This window comes from Mchenga conophoros, linkage group LG6, assembly GCF_057382185.1.
Source record: "Mchenga conophoros isolate Kocher_MC1m ecotype Shallow Benthic linkage group LG6, M_conophoros_male_GT1.1, whole genome shotgun sequence".
In the NCBI taxonomy this organism is placed as follows: Eukaryota; Metazoa; Chordata; class Actinopteri; order Cichliformes; family Cichlidae; genus Mchenga; species Mchenga conophoros.
Window position 1 is genome coordinate 39,588,544 of NC_140531.1, and position 19,707 is coordinate 39,608,250.

At 41.3% G+C, this 19,707-nt stretch overlaps 1 protein-coding gene across 4 annotated transcripts in view; it reads left to right on the plus strand.

The window, feature by feature from the left end:
- Positions 1-19,707, plus strand: part of rptor (regulatory associated protein of MTOR, complex 1) — a 208,250-nt gene that overhangs the window by 68,498 nt on the left and 120,045 nt on the right. For all 4 annotated transcript variants that reach the window (XM_085278008.1, XM_085278009.1, XM_085278006.1 and 1 more), the window contains 2 exons: positions 9,998-10,156; positions 11,807-11,953. In XM_085278008.1, coding sequence (XP_085134134.1) covers positions 9,998-10,156; positions 11,807-11,953 — 306 coding nt within the window. The remainder of the gene's footprint in view (positions 1-9,997; positions 10,157-11,806; positions 11,954-19,707) is intronic.

Genomic DNA, 19,707 nt, shown 5'->3' on the forward strand with positions numbered 1-19,707 from the left:
TTATTGCACCAACTAAAATCTTTGTAAAAGAAAATGAATCTGAAAAAGTGATTATTTTATGCGGGTTGTCGTGTTTTTATAACAGCTGAAAGCCGTCATTATTTGTCCAGTACAGAGGAGTCACTGTAAGTCAAATAAAATACATTTACATTCAGCATTCCTCAAAGAATCGCAACGGCATTGCTCAAAATGATTTCAAACAATGTGAAAGGGTTAACACACTGGTGATGGCAGCTACATTGTAGCCACAGCCGCCCTGGGGCGCACTGACAGAGGCGAGGCTGCCGGACACCGGCGCCACCGGGCCCTCTGACCACCACCAGTAGGCAACGGGTGAAGTGTCTTGCCCAAGGACACAACGACCGAGACTGTCCAAGACGGGGCTCAAACCGGCAACCTTCCGATTACAAGGCGAACTCCCAACTCTTGAGCCACAATCGCCCCGGCGATGATATATACCATATTTATGAAACTAAACAAATGCGTCCCATTTCTTTGCTAATCATGGTTACCATTGCGCCCTTCATATCGTAGATTACATAATATTTTCTCTTTGACTCCGATTCTGAGACGTTCGTTATTTTTGACAGACGAGGTCTAGTTAGAGTCCCAACTATTCCTCATTTCTACCAGCTCTCCTCGTGACCACGAGACAAGATAATTGCTTTCAGTCACTCTGAAGCTGAGTGCGTTTTATTGTCAGTCACAAGAATAAACTCTCTGTCGTATTTTCACCTTGTGTGTAAAGTTGCTGTGATACTGACGGATCGGTAATTGAAATTTTGCAGGGATTGAGTTGCCTGCAGGTCCATTAGACATCAGGGTTTAAACTTGGTAAGATAAGATAAGATAACCTTTATTAGTCCCACACGTGGGAAAATTAGAATACAATAAGAATAAATACAGTACACAGCTGTACAGAATAGAATAAAATAATATACTATATACAGTAGAATAAGATAGAATAAAAATATACAATAAGATAAAAATAGAATACGAATGCTATATACAACTGAGTAAAAATATGCCAGAAAAGATTATTGCACTTAGTGTTATTGCATATGTATGGATGTGTGTGTTTGTTCAGTTAAAGTCTTTATTATGGAGTCTGACAGCAGTGGGGAGGAAAGACCTGCGAAATCTCTCCGTCCCACACCGTGGGTGCCGCAGTCTCCCACTGAAGGAGCTGCTCAGTGCTGTCACAGTCTGCTGCATGGGGTGGGAGACGTTGTCCAACAGGGATGACAGCTTAGCCGCCGTTCTCCTGTCACTCACCACCTCCACTGGGTCCAGAGGGCATCCTAGAACAGAGCTGGCCCTTCGGATCACCCTGTTCAGTCTCTTCCTGTCCCCAGCAGAGATGCTGCCGCCCCAGCAGACCACACCATAAAAGATAGCAGAAGCAACAACAGAGTCATAGAAGGTCTTCAGGAGTGGGCCCTCCACCCCAAACGACCTGAGTCTCCGCAGCAGGTACAGCCTGCTCTGCCCTTTCCTGTAGAGGGCGTCTGAGTTATGAGTCCAGTCCAGTCTGTTGTTCAGATGAACACCAAGGTACCTGTAGCTGTCCACAGCCTCAATGTCCATACCCTGGATGTTCAGTGGTTGCAGTGGAGAATGCTTGTGCCTGCGGAAGTCTACCACCAGCTCCTTGGTTTTACTGGCGTTGATCTGGAGGTAGTTCAGCTGGCACCAGTCCACAAAGTCTTGAGTCAGTCCTCTGTACTCCTTGTCGTCCCCATCAGTGATGAGGCCGACTATTGCAGAGTCATCAGAGAACTTCTGCAGGAAGCACTGGGTGGAATTGTGGGAGAAGTCTGCAGTGTAGATGGTGAAGAGGAACGGAGCCAGAACCATTCCCTGTGGGGCCCCCGTACTGCAGACGACCCTGTCCGACACACAGCCCTGAGTCCTCACATACTGTGGTCGGTCGGTGAGGTAGTCCAAAATCCAGGTAGTGAGGTGATGGTCCACTCCAGAGTTCACCAGCTTGTCCTTTAGAACCGAGGGAAGAATGGTGTTGAAGGCACTGGAGAAATCAAAGAACATGATTCTCACAGTGCTTCCAGCGGTCTCCAGGTGAGCGAGGGAACGATGTAGGAGGTGAATGACGGCATCATCCGCGCCAATGCCAGGCTGGTAGGCAAACTGAAGTGGGTCCAGTGATGAGCTTGTTAGGCGCCGAAGCTGAGCCAGGACCAACCGCTCCAGGGTCTTCATCAGGTGGGATGTCAGAGCCACCGGCCTGTAGCTGTTGAGGTCCTTGGGGCGTGAAGTCTTTGGCACTGGTACAACACAGGAGGTTTTCCAGAGCTGTGGGACTCTTCCCAACCTCAGGCTCAGGTTGAAGAGGTGCTCCATCACCCCACACAGTTGGTCCGCGCAGGACCTGACGACCCTCGAGCTGATGCCATCTGGACCCGCTGCCTTCTTGCCATTAATCCTCCTCAGTTCCCTCCTAACCTGGGTGGTTGAGAGAGACAGGCTGGAGCCTTGTGTTGAGTGTGTATTGGATGCTGTTGTTGGGGGTGGGGGGGAGTGAGCAGGGTGAATAGAGGAGGTGTGAAGTGTCTGAGGTGTCAGAGGTGGAACAGCAGCAGTGGGGGTGGGTGAGTCTGCAGCCGATGTTGTAGACTGTCTCATGGTTGAATCAAATCTGTTGAAGAAATGATTCAGTTCATGTGCGAGTGAGTGAGAGGGGGAGAGAATGAATGAACTGGTGTGTCTGGAACAATACTCTTATGCTACGTATGAATTAACACAGCTGTAGTTTCAGTCTAACCCAGTGGGGTTAGATATGACTTTATTCTTTGGAATGATTTTGAATTCAATTTAAAATCTAATTAGGTTTAATGTTTAACGTTTGCAAGGAGCCAGGTTTATAAATAACTAAACGTGAAACATTCAAAGACCCATTGTTTTGGCTGAGGCAGAGATGCCGTTATATCAAGTTGGCCTAATTATTGTTTACAAGCTTTATGTGAAAACGAGTCAGTTATGAAATGCTGATGAAATATGTATTTGACATATTTAAAAAGATGGGTTAACCCCATCTATTTTTTATTTTTTTTAAAATGAAATTGATTTATTCAAACGTTCATTCAGTTTTAATATAAAAAGATGGGGTCGCACACGTTGGCCGGTGGCTGATGCGTAGAAACGTATGAGCCAAGTCATCAGATGATCTGCTGGGATTGTGGATGAGCTTGACGAAACAGTGTACTTGATCTACAGAAACATTTCTCATTTCAGCTGGTAAAAGCGATAAATGCAGATAGCTCTTTGTTAATAAATGAGATTAGATGATTATATAGTAAATATCAGAGCTTTTTATTTAAAAAATAATAAGAATCAGTTTAGGCAGAAGACGTGAACATCAGAAAAAGGTTTGGCAGCTGTGACTTTTGTAGGTAAAGGCATTGAGAGGATGCCTTCAAACTGTTTTTTATCTTTCTACTCCTCACTTGTTTTAGTTTCCTCTTCAGTCTCCATATTTCTTTGACGTATTTCACTTCTAAAAAGGCTGCTGTTGATGTTCAGATGCTGATTAGTGGTTGAGAGGACAAAGGTTGCCTTTGCTCATTTCCTCCCTCTGACAACAAGTGGCTGCTGCTGTCACCTTCATCCGGCTTAATACATCCTTTACTTTAATTGTTTTATTTATTCAGATTTTCATTTGGAGTTTGAAAAGATGAGAAGTCTTTTCTTTAATGGGTAAAAGACATTTCTTATTTCTCTTATTTTATTTGTTTTATAAAAACCATTTTGTGTTGCTTCGGTGTTAATGATGATGGATCACACAGACTGAGTTTTACCTGTGCCCAGCAGTCATTGCCTGTTTTATTGTCTGCACAGTATGCTGAAATTTGTCACAGAATAGTTCACTGAGTCTTGCAGCTAAACTGTGTGTGTTTAGCTTCATCCTGAATGCGTGCGGTGCTTTGAAAAGGTTGCCTGTTCTAAAGAGGTGACATGATGATGAATGGCAGCAGGGCTGGCACAGCGCACGCCTTTACAAAGAGTTTGTTTCCTGTAGCCTTAATGGAAATAGTGGAAGTGTTTTGCAGCGGTGGTGAAAGGTGGAGAAGCAACAGGCGAACAGCTGCAGTTTGACTCAACCTCTGGAGACGCTCTGTCCTCACAGGAAGCTGGAGCTCCCCCTTCAGGTCAAGGCTGTTAGTGAGTCCATTTCTTTGCACAGGAACACTCGCGTCTCCCTCTCCAAGAAAACTGTAATTGGTATATTTAAATGGACTCTCCTAGGTGTCTTCCTCATACATATGAATTTGTCTTAATCTCTTTCTGCCACTTGAATTTTAAATGCTCAGCTGTCATGAATGTAAATCAGCAGCTTTGCTGAAGCATCTAAATACAATTGGGAATCATGTGAAATAACAGCTACAGAAAGTGTAAACACTTGTCCCACCTAACACTCTCGCCTTTCTGCACACCTCCCCCAGTTTCCACTATGAGTTCTGATTCCAGGCGCTGCACCTCCATCACTGCAGCTCCCTCACTAACGCCATTAAGCCATTCAGCTACCACTTGATATCGTCGGGGCGAGCGCTGCGCCTCTCGACATTCAGACGCTTTTATCTGATTATGCCCAAATTGAGTCAGCCTGCAAGCTTTCCTCTCGCACTGCAAAGTCTTCCAGATACGGGAAGTTGAAATGTTGACATCTTTGATGAAGGTCTGTTCAGTCTGGCCGTTGTATGATGTGACGGAACAATGAGCAAGTGGTAATTTTATTCTGCAAATCACAGCTCCCAACTGGGATTACACCATCCAGCGCCGTTTAATTAAAAATCACACAGCTGTAACATTTAAACACAGAGGGTCATTAATAAGTTGTATAGTTCAATGAGTAATGAAGCCTACATGATACCTATAAATCAGTGATTCTACATCTGCTTGTTGTCCGGGAACATGAAGAGTGCAGGAGTTTTAGAAACAGGAGTTCTGGTGGAGCTTTTATACTGAAATTCGTATTTTCTGTTTATCTAATTTTGGGTCTTCTCACCCTTGTAGCAGAGAGGTGGACAAAATAACTTAAAGTTGCACTGTAATATTAATAAAGTTTGTATTGATGGAGGGGGAGTGTTTATGGTAACAAAATCAATTTTTTTTTCTGACACTTTTAAAAATATTCAAGTTGTGATAAAAGCTAGAAGCTGGAATAATAATGTGGTAGCTAGAAGGGATCCCTGGGTGTGTCCTAAAGTTGGAGAACCCATATCTTACATGGTTAGTGACGTTTGTGTTGGGAAGGAAAATAATCAGTCTGCTGCAGGGTTGGGTGCAAAGCTGTACTGTTATTTTTTATTTTTGGCAGTTTCTTTGATCTCTGTTGATGACATTTGGTTGATTAAGATACATGTTGCATCTTGTGATTGGGGAAAATGATTTGGCTATATATTTTTAAGCGTCAGGCGCTGCAGATTAATGCTGAAGGCAAAATAAAATTTAATGGTTGCTCACTGAATTTTAAAGGTGGCGATCAGTGCATAAATGTAGTGTTTTTATTTTTACATTTATTAGATAGTGACTTTGCAGGATGGAAAGTGAGAAGTTGACATGTAGCCATGAATCCAGGTTGGGATCAAACCCTTAATGCTTTGGTAAGTTGTAGCCTTGGTATACGGGACAAATTGAGGGAGTGACATAAGTGTTGTGGGGCCAAATAGAAAACTGGCAGAATGAGTGGTGGGATATGAAAATAAATACTGTGAGAATATTTATAATGAAGACTTCTGTATAGGTCTGTTTTGAAAAATAGTATTATTTTTTAATATCAAGTAATTAAAAGTTGATATTTGTGTTCTGTGAAGAGGATCTTAAATCAGTGAGCTAGTAAAATGAACCCTGTGCAGATCTGATTTGGTTTTTGTTTTGTCAGCTGTAAATTTCGCAAGAAGTTAAAGTTGAAATGTGACTTCTTCTGTGATTCAAAGCCATTTGGCTGTTTGATAAACGGCTGGTTGGTTGTGTAACAGAAGGACCTTGGTGAGTGTGATAATGATTCAGACTGGTCTAAACGGGTGCTTTTCTGTTGCATAACTAGTTGACACCTCTGTGTCCTTTCATGCATGCACACAAACATTTCACTTAATGAGCTGAAGGAGCGCCAACAATGCACATGTCCTCTGTCTCCTACCGTTAGTCCTTTTAAAGTTTCTTGAGTACCTTTTCTGCACAGGCATGAGCTTCACGCTGGTTTGCTCCTGCAAAATGACACAGCCCAGTGAAGTGTGGTCTAAAGTAAGCAAGAGGTGGCAGAAAAAAAACACAAGTTAAGCAGCAGCAACACAATCTCAAACTCAGTGTTCTGCTTTTATTTTGTTTGTGAATTGTATCTACTGCTTTTGTTTTCTTATTGTGACTGCGCCTTATTCAGAAAACAAGAGATTTGGTACTATATATGTCATGTTTCATACACTTACTGCTATCAGCAGCTTGTTTGAAGTTCACACTCAGAAGTGTAAAAGCCTCCTTGTTTGCTCACAAATTGCACTTGCTTTTGTACCTTCTGTGATTCACTGTGTTAAGACCATTTTTCACAAGACTTCTATAAGCGTTGCACTTCGTGCATACTTTTTTTTGTTTAGCTGAAATTATTATTGTTCGATAATATGAAATGTGAAAACTTCTCTTAGGCGTTTGGCTTCTTGCAAAACAAAAACGCCTTTGTCTGAGTCAGGACGGTTTTTGGATGCTTGTCTTTGGTCTGCCAGCTGGTTAGTCACTTGTCAGCTGATTCAGATCCTTATTTTTGGTCTGGTATTTTCAAATGTGAACGTGGTCTTTCTTAAATGGAAGAAAACATTCAGGTTCAGCTTGTGTCCTCTTCAAAACAGCACGTGAAAATCTACTAACACGTGTAGTTATTAGAGTCTCTCCCCGCTGGGCTCACTGTTACCTAAAATAGTCTCATCAGTTTTCGTGGATTCATTTTGCTTTTCTGGCAATTCACTTGTTGATGTTAGTTCTCCATCAACAGCTTTGGCACCTGATAGCCACCAGTCTGCCATTAATATTGGAAGGTTTCCCAGGACAAAGCATCTTCTCTCTAAAAAGAACATTCGTAACATGGCTTAGGTTTGCAAAGTTGCATCTGAACGAACCACGGGACCTCAGGAACAGTTATATCGACACAAACACCTCATACCAACAGTCATGTTTGGTGGTGAAGAGGTGGTGATTTGGACTGGCTCTGCAACCAGAGGACTTGAGCATTTTGCTAAAATTGAGTCAACCATGAATTCCTCTGTATACCAATATATTCTAGAGTGAAATGTAATCTCACTGACAGCTACAGCTTGGATGAAATTAGTTCATGCCACAGCATAGCACAGATCACAAGCAGTGCATTAAATCTTTAACAAAATGACTGAAAAAGGATGTTAAGAGAGCTTAGCATAAATGAATATCCAAAAACCAATGAACTGAAGCAGAGCTATGAAGTAGAGTGGGTAAAAGTTTCATCTGCAGGAATGCGAGGGACTGATAGTCATTACAGAAAACAGTTATTTCAAGTTATTGCTGTTAAAGGTGGCTCTAAAAGCTGCTGAACCATTGGAGTTCTTAGTTGCTTGCTTTTGCAATTTGGCTTAGTTTTCATTAAATAATGGCATCCCATAATAAGTCATCTGAGGTTGTATTTAAATAATCTTGCTGAGGACCAAATGATTTTCTGAAATCAGATGATTGCAGAATAATATCCATCCTTTTTTCTTCACTCGTCCACTGTTCACTGATTTGTTTTCAGTTAAAATGATAAATACTATCATGTGTGATTTTCCAGTTTTCTTTTTTCCTTTTTATAACACGTTTCTGTGTCTGAGAGGAGAGCGGAAAGACTGCACAATATACATAGAGAAACACTCAAACTGCAGATTTATGAAATAAAAGAAAGACTTCCTGCACTTTTAAATGAGTATGAAGTTTCTGTGGAGAATGTGGACTTTGAAGTGTGGACTCAAGGTCACCTACTTTGTTGAAAAAGGAAGTTGATCTTAATAGCTTGTGCCCTTGTGAGCTCTGCAGAGTTTCTTTTACATTTCTCCAGTGTTCCTCTCCCTTTCAGAGCGCTTGAACATGAAACATGGCGTCTTTACTTCTTAGTTACATGGAGTTCAGTTCATCTTCGATAATTATTACTAAAAGTCTAAACCTGACTGCAGTGTAAGACACATTGTCCTTGAACAGTTTGGTTCTCGTCCTGTTTACTAGTTGTTGATCATAAAAATATCTCTAATTAAAATGAACACAAGTAAGCTTCTGTTTAAGTATGTAAGCCTTGAGGGGACTGATTTTGAGATTTGGTGCTATATAAATAAAAACTGAATTTCATTTAATTTTCTTGATTCAATGCACTTGTGCACTAAAGCCATACCATGCAGTAGGTGCATCTACTAAAAATCTCGGATCAGTCCCAAAATCGGTGATATGCTTGTGAAAACGATAACACGAAAGATGTCATATGTTATGTTCAATTTGATAACATTTACTCAGGGGTTGCACTGGTAGCTGCCTGTATTTTTGGATAAGTGGATTCGTCAGTCCTTCTGTAAACCTTCAGTCTACTGTATCATTATTATTATTATTATTATTATTATTATTATTATTATTATTAGGAATCCAAATTAACTTCCAACAAGGAGGTTAAGGTTTTGGTGGTGCTTGCATGTGTGTGTCTGTCATTCTGTTTTTAAAAGCTTGAAAAGTTTTGAATGAATAAAACTTCGATAGAACTTTGTAGGGGTGTAAAGTGAGGTCATGTTAATAAACAATAGAAATTTGTCTCAATCCCTTCAAGGTCATCATAATGATTTATTGGCTAATATATTGCTCTCCTTTAAGGTAAGTAGAGCCAAAGGTCAAAGTGAAAATAATGCTACATGTAGCTATTCAAATGACAGTGGGTTACAGGAGTGTAGTTGATTCATTTTCTTATAGCTTTGTTATGTACATTACCGTAACAGGTTATAACTGTTTAAATAAATAACTGCCACACATGAGCTACGTCCACTTTAAGGGAAAATAATAAAAATAAAAACTTAAAATGAAGTAATTGTATATTAAAATGGGGTTCGACAGGGCAAATAGGAAAAGCCTGCACTTTGCACTTGTTTTTACTGCACTACAAACATAAGTACTTAAAGTATGTTTAAAAAAACAAAGAAAATAAACTTCTGTTGCCTTAAAAGCAAATACTGCACAGAGATGACGCTGCCTTGGCGAAGGTTTGTGCTCTCTGAGTGCTTCTTGTTTGTTTTGTTTTCTTGGTTTATGTTTCACATAGAAAATAATTTCCAATCTTAGCCACTCTCACTGATGGAATAAAGCAGAGTGGTGAACTTCATCCTTCCTGAAACATCAGTCAACAGATCTCAAAAGGTTATTTATAGACTACAGTCCCACAACGATGCAACTCGAAGTGCTTCACAGAAAGATGCATCAATACAACTTGTTTTGGACATTACAGGTGCACATTATCCCCCCACATTCCTGCACAGTTTAAAGCTAGACTGAAAATGTTCTGCAAGATTATTCTCAAGTCCACCCTGCACATCAGCTGCCATACCTTTTAGTCTGCTCCGTCGCCTAATATGGAGAGAATTTAAAGAAGTGTCCTGTGCTGGGACACACTGTAAAAATTGATGCAGTCATATATATATTCATTCAGAACAGACCAATAAGTGCTTCATACACCAAAAGCTGAATTTTTTGTACTTCCCAGCTAAGCAAAACAGCGAATAACCAAAATGTGGTTGTTTATTTGTTCAAAACCAAGGGCCTGTGAGTGCTGCTGAATCAAAGAAAAAGAAAACAAAGAAAGTTAAACTGACGCAGGACTACTGAACTGCAAAGGAAAGAAAAAATTAAATGCAGCACATCTCCCTGCCCGAAACAAAACGCAGAGCAGCAGTGTCCTTGTTCCCAGTGTGACTAAAGCATCAATCATTGTGACATCTTTTCTTCCCTCCTCTTTCAGGCCCGTTACAAGCAGAGTCTGGACCCCACGGTGGATGAAGTGAAGAAACTGTGCACGTCACTCAGACGCAATGCCAAGGAAGAACGAGTCCTCTTCCACTACAACGGCCACGGCGTGCCACGACCTACTGTCAATGGAGAGATCTGGGTTTTTAATAAGGTACCACACATGCACAGACGATATCGGGCCTTCACAGATCTTTCTAATCAGACCTACACTGTCACGTTCACAAGCCATGATGGTGTTAGCTGTTTACTGCTGTCATTTCCAAGGACGACTTGATTATTTGTCGCTGAAATGTCACAGGCTGTGCTTACACGTGCACTAAACCAAAGCAAAGTAAAATAAACATGTTTTCACATGCTTTCATTGGAGTAATGCTGTTTAGTCTCCAGCAGAGCTCATAATCCCTGCATTACTTTATTCACAAATAACCAGACAGGCCATTTGCATCTTAAACTATAGGCAGTTCATTTTTGGACCTAATAAGATGTATGAGGTGCGATTGGAAAGTTTCAGGAACGTGCCTGTGAAAATCAAAAGGCTATACATGATTTAATTTTGGGTGATCTCCCATTCAAGATCATCCTCTTATGTACCCGTGAAGTGTCCTCAGCATTTCTATATCAGTCTTTAAACATCCCGTTATGTCATTTCATGCTTGTGCTTTGGCAATAGGTGCTGGAGATCGTTCATTTAGAAACACCGATGTTTATTTTCAGGAATTAGACAAAGGCGCACAGAGCAACATCTGGCAGTTGGTCCAGATGATGAGTGACGATTGTGTTTGTTTTTCCAGTGCAAAGTGGCTCTCTGTCACGCACCACAGGTACAGGAAAAATGTACTTTGATGTAGTCCAGTCATTTGTCGTAAATGAAGGAGTCCAAATATCTCACAGGTCATTGTAGTGCAATTAAAAGTTTCTGCACAAAGACAGAAACTGTGAATTTGTATCTAAAGGTATAAGTAGATACTGCATGCATCTTAGTAGCTAATATACTTGTTTTGGATCAGTCAGTATGGTACTGCTGGCAGTCAGCCTGTGAAGCACTTTGGAGTAGTAACTCCTGAAGTGTTCACCTAGAAGCTTAAAGTGGACCGAGGCTCCTGTGGCTAAAATGCAGGTTAAAAAAAAAGATGTTTTCAGTTTCTTGGAACATTCTTGCAGTCAGAAAATAACTTGACAACCAGACATTAAATCAAATCTCACCTGGTTGCTGTGATCTCAGCATCGCACTGATGCGGACAGACTCGCTGACTTTGGGGAATCAGATATAAAATCTGGAGTTGTTCATCATCTTGTCCTGTAAGTAAGCACCCACTTACAATGATGCACCGCTGCTGTCGAGCGCTAGCGTTTGGCTCCACGTCCTCAGTGTACCCTCGGGCCTAATGTCCTCTCCCTCTTTTCTTTCGCATTTTATTCGGTATTCCTTATCCTATAAAATGAAGCTGCAGTGTCGCTGGCTGCTGTAACAGGACATCAGTGGGGGATTTGATGTGGACACGGGCATCACAGAAGGTGCGAAGAACCAAATTTTCCAATAAGTGTAGGGGAGAGCACCTTTATTGCACCATGGGTATTAGATTTATATTCCTCGGTCTGTGTTCCCATCGTCCCCATTTTTCCTCTGCCTCACTCCGGTTTTCTCTTTTTCTCGCTCGTCTGCTCGCACTCTTCATCAAACAGATGACTGCTTAATAATTAAACACAAATCTATAAAAGTGAGTTATCAGCAATAACATGATGCACCTATCTCTCCAATTCCTCACTCTGACGTTATCCCCTCCTGCCTTCTCTTTCTCAGAACTACACCCAGTACATCCCGCTGTCCATCTACGACCTGCAGACGTGGATGGGGAGCCCGTCCATTTTTGTGTACGACTGCTCCAACGCGGGAATCATCGTCAAGTCGTTCAAACAGTTTGCCCTGCAGAGAGAGCAGGAGCTGGAGGTGAGGCAAAAACGCACAGCGTGAACGAGTTGGTAGCAGGGTGGTAATTGGGGGGAAAAAAGACTTAAAGAATGAGCTGAGTCATACAAGCACACGCAGACACAGTGTGCGAGCAAACAGGGCAAAATGATGTGTTGGTATTTAAGAGTTATTAGCAGCAAACTGGGTGATTCATCCGATTGCAGTCACACTGAGCACACACTCACATATGTATACAGCATTTATAAAGGACTAATTGGTGTCACCGAGAGTCGACTCGTGATTCGCAGCTGGAACCTTTTCTAATAAAAATCCAAGATGTCTTCAGTGCGGTGATGCAGCCAATCAAATAGGCAGCTGGATCTAAATGATTGAGTTTTGGTTTCATCACCAATCTCTCTCACACACACACACACACACACACACACACACACACACACACACACACACACACACACACACACAGCACTACCAGCCCCAGTCCTCTCAGTGCTTCATCTTTTTATTACGTTTTTTTCTCTCTTTCTCTCTCCGGCTATGGCGTGTTATGTGAATTCGTAATGAGATGGTGCTGTCATTCATCTCAATTATTCATGGAGAAGTTTCAGCCAGACTGTAGATTAGCTGGAGAGGAGAAGGAGAGGGAGGGAGGTACAGGATGAACAGTACAGAGCAGGAGGCAGAGCGAGAGTAAAGAAGAGCTGCTGTGCGTGCTGAGTTACCCGTTAAAGTGAAGGCAAAGGCAGCAGCCAAACTGCTGAGTCGCCGCAACGCTCGTCACAAGTGTCTCTCCATCCTTTGCTTTTTCTTTGCTTCTCCTGCTCTTTTCTGTCAAAGTTTGCTCAGGTCGAGTCCAAGGCTAAAATCACAATTCTCATTTGGTGTAGCATCACACAGGTTCCTTCACAAACCGCTTAGTCTAAATCAAAAATCCTCCAAAAATCTTGTTTTCGAGTGATTCAGAATGAGCCGCTCTACTGGAAAGTGCCTAAAGGCAAAAGTGCCCCATTCAGTTATACGTTGGGGGACCAAAAAGCAACAAACTCATCACTTTAGAACAAAATTTCTTGAAGGCTCACGTGAACCTTAAAAGTGGTGCAAGGTTTCCTGTTGTTTTATGACCAATTATGATTTAGCTGTTATATGCAAGGGAATAAATATCTGGTGGATTGCTGGGACTAATCAACATAATAGACTTGCAAAAACCCTGAAGGTAACCTGGCTCATAGTTTGGATTTTATTTATTTTTATTAATTCAAATATTATTCCCTTTTCCAAAAGTCGCTGCAAATTTAACACATTAACCATATTTTTAAGTGTTTTTCCCAACTACTTAAAATTATCAATAAATGAGCTTTAAATTAGTTTTTGATGAATCGAAGAGAAAGAGGAGCAGCTGAAATACTCACTTTCATTAAAGCATAGATGCAGTTTTTTGTCTTTCCTCAAAATAACAGAAGTGAAAAAGATTAGAAAAAATCAGCTTTTACTTTTTGCTTACCCCCCAAAATGCTTGGCCAATAATTCGAGTATGTGACGCCTTTCTAATGGTGTGGAAGTAGCATGTTAGCATCAATCAGGGAACAATGTGAGCACAAACCTCTCATTGTCTCATAGTTGTAGCTAATTTGAAAAGAGGGAAATACTTAAAGGGTCACCAGGGATTTTTGAAAGCGAACCGAGGTAAGACTTGCAGGGAGTGCTGTCTGTTGTTAGTTGAGCATATCACAGACTTGGGATTAAAGCTTTCAGCATGACTGCGGTCAACGATGCACTGATGTATTAGCTGAATATTTGCATCTAGTGTCAGTAGCTGATATTCATCTCTTGTCATCGAGTTTGTGCTCACGAAATCATTGATTGAATGCCTTTTAAAAGGTAATTTAAAAAAGTGTTTCTCTAAAAAGAGTGTAAAATAAAATAAAACATGCCAGAAATATTGACATTAGCTATCACCCAAATGATTATTTTAAACATTTCTATCTACATTGGCCCAGATTTTCATCTGTAACCTCACTGTAGCCACTGAAAGCTGAGATGTGCTGTGCAGAAGGACTATATTTATATTTTTCATAGCAGGGCACAAAGCCTACTCCAAACGCATTAGCTGCATCGTTGCACAAAAACTTTGAGAGACTCAGAGTTCAACTGTAGCCTTTCAGTGAAGAAATAAGCCGAGGAGGCCTTTAGGTTAAATGTACATCCATAAGCGTTTTTCACTTTTCCACCTCAGTGCTCGCCCGTCTCACCCACTCACACAGGAAGTGTATAATTGGAAGATAACGAGAGGTGATACCGTTCAGTGAATTTAAAAAAGTAAAAATAAATCATACAGCAGATCATCCAAGCAGGGCGTCTCCCACCTCACCCACACGTTTGTGCACTCATACACAGACGAGTGGCCGCAAATGGAATCGTCCAACGACACCTGTTAATGAACACGGGGCGAACGTGATTCACGTAGAACCACAGGCCTGAACTCACCAGGGACGGCGTTATTTGGAAGCGCCATGATGCAGATGAAGGAGTATAAAGGAGCCGGATGGGGTGAAAATATGAAAGGAGGAGGAAGTGTTTTAGCACTCCTCCACAGTCCCATATCGAGCTCCTCCTGTGGTCCTTTCAGTCCGCCAGTGGGCCTGAGTGTGTGTCTGTGTGTTGGCTCTGAGTGTGCTATTATGGGGCCACCTGGTTCCTTTTAAATATGTCATCACTTCCTGCGTGCACTCAGTGAACATGCTCACTGCATTAGCTGTGGGACGGAAAGATGTGTGTGTGAATCACTGCAATGCACACAGCTATGGTATGCTGGACTATAAGAGCGTGTGTGTGTTGTCTGTGTGGTGTTTGTGTTACTGGCGCTTCCAGGATGCTCACATTAAGCCTCCACTTGCTCCTTCTATCATTTTAATGAATAATGAATGCAGGGCTGCAAAAATGTTTCTCGACTAAAGTAGCTCCCATGCGTGACTGTGCGCTTCCTCTGTTAGCATGATACGTATAACATCCCCCGCCCGTCCCGAGGATTAGTCTCGTGATTAGTGTCAATGTTTTCTTGTTTTGTTCTTCTTTTTTTTTTCCGTTAAAAAAATAATTCTCAGCAATTAAATCGTCCCCTGATCTCCCCGCTGGAGGAGAGAGAGAAAAGAAAGCTGTCATGGTGATTTTCATGGTAATTTGCGAGATTACAATATGCTAATGTGATAATTACAGTGGCTGTTTGGCGTTAATCAGCTTCTGCTGGCAGAGTTATTGTATTTACCGTTAGGATTAGCGCAGCCCACCGTCACATGCTTTCGCCAGATTTCTTTCAAGAGACAGTGTTGTTCTGAGGTTGACTCGACGAGAGGCTTTAGAAAGGCGCGCGCCGCTTTGTTTGTGATATCGGTCTCTGCGAGCGAGTTGACGTTTTCCTCATTAGAGAGATGAAGATTGGCACAGATGCATTCGCGGGGGCTCCCAGTCACGCCTGCGAGCATTTCAAAGAGGAGGAACGTATTCATTTGATAGGAGAGCAATGCACAGCTGCACATGTCATCATCCCTCCATTAAGAACACCTACTCTTCTGTATTTTTAATAATGCTAATTTATTCATGTGTGTGCAGAGCAGTACAGTAAATCTGAGCTTTTACATTTTTTACTACTTACTATAGAGCCAGCTAATGAGTTATTGGACTGGCACAGGGCTGGAAGACTGAGCAATGAGGCATTATATAAAACTACACTTCCTCCATCACAGGCATTTCCTGTACCTTTTAATTACCTTATTTCCAAACTGCGTTAGAAGTATTCTGGACAATGAATTCAGCTTATTGCAGCTTTCTGAATAAAATGTGCCTGCGGATCATTTGTTTTTGTTTGCTTGTCTCGTCCTGTGATGCTGCTCAGGTGCAAAAAGAGAGGCGTGTCCCCTCCGTGCATGCCTCAGGTGTTCTGAGGTTTTACTCTGGCTTGCGTCAGACGCTGAGCTGCAGCACTCATAAGCTGTGGAGATCCAGGAAAGAGATTCCTGTCAGGCGCTGTGCTTTGTTACAGAATCACATTTGGACAAACCTGAATCAAGTAAAGGAATGCTTATGGAGTGCTCACTTGGTCTGTTTAATCGTGCTCTGGATACAACTGAAGTAAATTTGACATTTTGAATGAATTAATTAACATTTTCAATTCTCCAGATTGGTTTTAATATAATTGCTTGTCTAGAAATTGTGCAAAATCAAACACATCTTTCCTTTGTATTAAATGCTATCACATGGCATGTTTTTAAATCCATAAATGTCCAGACTCCTGCACCCTTTGTTTGTATGCTGGTGCTCATGGGATTTGTTGCTTGCCAGCTATGTGATTATGTGTTCTTTTGATAGTGCAGCTTGATTGCCAAAGCTTGTAGTGTATTCTCTTGCTCTGTGACAGGCAGTCTGAAGATTCTCGCAACTGCTCGTCCCCCTCCACCTTTATGTCTGTAATCCCAAAAGTGTTTGCACACACTAAAAGAGTTTTAGCACTTAAAGCAACATTTTCTGCTGCAGCAAACAGCTGTTCAGAGTGTCTACGGCTCTTCAAGCGGTCTTAGAGGAACAATTTGTAATTTATATCTACAGTTAGACCAGCTGTGCAGTGTATGATCACAGTGTGTTTATGCATCCCACACAAACACTGCAGACCCTAAAAGTAAGGTTGCACTCACGCTGCTTCCTGTAAATCAAACACACATGTTGACTTTTATCCAGCACTGGAACAAAGAACATGGAGATTAGTTCACTTAAAAAATTACTTCTATCACCTTTAGCTATATATAACTATATATAACTTTAGGTGTTTTGAATCTCATTACAGCTTATTCATTATATATTGTGTTTTCACTCAGTTAAATCTATAATTCCAAGTGTGTACTCAAGAATCGACGAAACAAACATATATAGTATCTCATCACCTGTGAAATGATGATTTCAGAGGTCTACGTTTTGTTCAGTCTAAAGTTAGGATTTGCAGACCAAACACTGGATTGTACTGTGCATCTTTTTAGGTTTCCCCATCTGCTGCAATCGCATTTTAGTCTTCGACTTTATGTCCAAAATCTATCAAACGTGTGCCAGATGCTTTGCTGATGCAAGAGTTTTTACGGTGGCTCAACCAAAGTTACAAATCTGTAATACCTGACATCAATATGATAATTTCATGCTTTTTCTGCACGTTATTTTATGGAGTCAACTAAATCGAGGAGATTTTCCATTTATTTTAAATCTGATTTCACAGCACTGCCAAAGTAGTTAAATGAAGTACAGTGAAAGTCTAAAAGCCTGCTTATGATGTATTTAGACTTTTAAAACTGGACTTATAAGGACAAAAATGAAGAAATCCAGCAGGTTAAAAAATCAATGCCGTGGCAGTGTGCTGTTAGCAGAGCATACACAGCAGTGTAAACATCACTGCTACATAAACAGCCAAAGAAAGAAACAAAGCTCAATGCAAACTCGGCAGGTTAAAAAGGAAGCTGTTGATGCCTCTTTACAGCTGCATATTATTTTATTCTGGTCTCCTTTGCATATTTCACTATCAGAACAACCCTGATCGATCCTGGTGCAGCCCCTCAGTTCGTCCTCTGGCTGTCATGTTGTTTTTGTTTTGTTGCATATTAGAAACCGAAGCTGTTTCACACTCATGATCAGTATGAACAGAACTGTTTAACTATGTAACTATGTATGCGGCACATTTTTAAGTACATCCTTAACTTGTTCTACAGAGTTGATAATTCTGATGGTTCTTTACTAAAGAATATATGTCTGTGCAGTCAGAAACACCGTCTGGTAAACAGAGTTCTTTATTTATCCGAATCTGTCTGTAATTTCTCAGAGCTGTCAGATATTTCTTTACTTTTTCCTAAATTAGATGCTGCGATGATAAAATATTTGATTGTGCTTTGTCCTCGGACAGTTTATGGTGGAGTTCTGATGGAACAATAAAAGAGGCGAGATTCGATCTCCGCAGCTCGTGACTTCAGCAATGAGTTCACTGATCGTGGATGTCTTTTAGGAGCAGCGCTGTGGTCTCTGTTACAAATACAAACTTATTTGGCATATAATAATAAAAAAAAACTATTTACAAGCTGTGTGAAGCAGTCTTCAGTCTTTTAAAGTAATAGTTCCCTGTGCTTTGGAGAAAAGAGGCAACGATAATAATACTAATAATATAACAGTCTCCCTGGCTAATTTCCTGCTAAAATTAGGCAGGGCTGCAGAATGAAAGAAACAAGCAATAGCAGTCAGTGATGATAAAGGGAAGTCTTGGATTGCTGCCTCCATTAAGACCCACAGCTCATTAAAGTTTACTAAGCAAAAGACAGGAAACGTATTGAACTCCCAGGAAACAAATCAACAGCACAATGAGCACATAGATAGTCAAGAGCTCCAAATATAATTAAAGTTTTACATCATACACAGGCCTCTCTCATTTTTTACATTTGCAAATATTGACTGAGCCGCCCCAGAGTGTTAAAGTATCACACTAATGCAGCTCTCAGAATAGACGAGAGAGATTTTTATTTATTTTGTTACCATCAAAGACCACCTCCTGAGAGGCTGCGAACTGGGAAAACTTCCCACTGGGATCAATAACCTATCACGGTATCATTACAATGTGAAAAAGTCTGAGCCGGTGCGTCATTTCTAATTTTTTGCCTTGTAGATCAAGGTGGCAAACTTTAAAAAAACAAACAAAAAACCAAAAGCTTGTAGTCAGACTTGTGAGGGTTTTTTTTCCTTTCCTTACCCAACGCTGTCCATAAAAGCAGCCAAAAGTTGAACTTTTTTGGGCTTTGCGGAGTTTTTTTGTCTTCTCCCTCCCATGTGTTTTCATTTTTAATGCAGTAAGCACTGTACAGCAGCTTCTATACATCTCTGTGATGTTCAAGGTGCAACCTGTAATAAATACGACACTTTTCGGTGCCAAACAATGAACATTTTTTTGGCCTCAAAGATGAAAGAAGTGATCATTTGTTTGCCCATCAGTGGTGAGATGATAGCAGGTCTGATGAACACCAACCAGCAGCTTGCAACAGTGACACGAGTCAGGCTGGTGTAGGTGGTGCAGGGTGCTCAAGCCTCGATTTGATGTCGCTGGACATTTGCATAAAATCACACTTGGACTTTGGTAGTTTTCATTGTTGGTTGGCGATCGTGGCTCAAGAGTTGGCAGTTGAGTTTGTCTTGTAATCGGAAGGTTGCCGGTTCAAGCCCTGGCTCCGACAGTCTCGGTCGTTGTGTCCTTGGCAAGACACTTCACCCGTTGCCTACTGGTGGTGGTGGTCAGAGGGCCCGGTGGCGCCAGTGTCCGGCAGCCTCGCCTCTGTCAGTGCACCCAAGGTTGGCTGTGGCTACAATGTAGCTGCCATCACCAGTGTGTTGATGTGTGGATGACTGAATGTGTAAAGTGCTTTGGGGTCCTTAGGGACTAGTAAATGCAGGCCATTTACCATTTTACATCAAGATGACAAAGACTTCAAATGTTTTCATCTCACTTTTCTTACTGTAGTTATTTTCTTTCTTCAACTCAAACTGCTGCTCTCTAATTTACACCTAACCTTTAATTTCATGCCTTATCTGCTCTTCAGCTTGGCGTCTGCGTCTGCTGTGATCTCAACCTGCTTCTGTATCCAAACCCTGACTCTGCCACTAAAATACCAGCATTCTGCCTTTTGTTACAGTGCTTCAGGTGCTAAGAACACTTTTTGAATGTGTTTCCAGCGTTCAGTTTATTATTATTAATCCTTTATTTATCC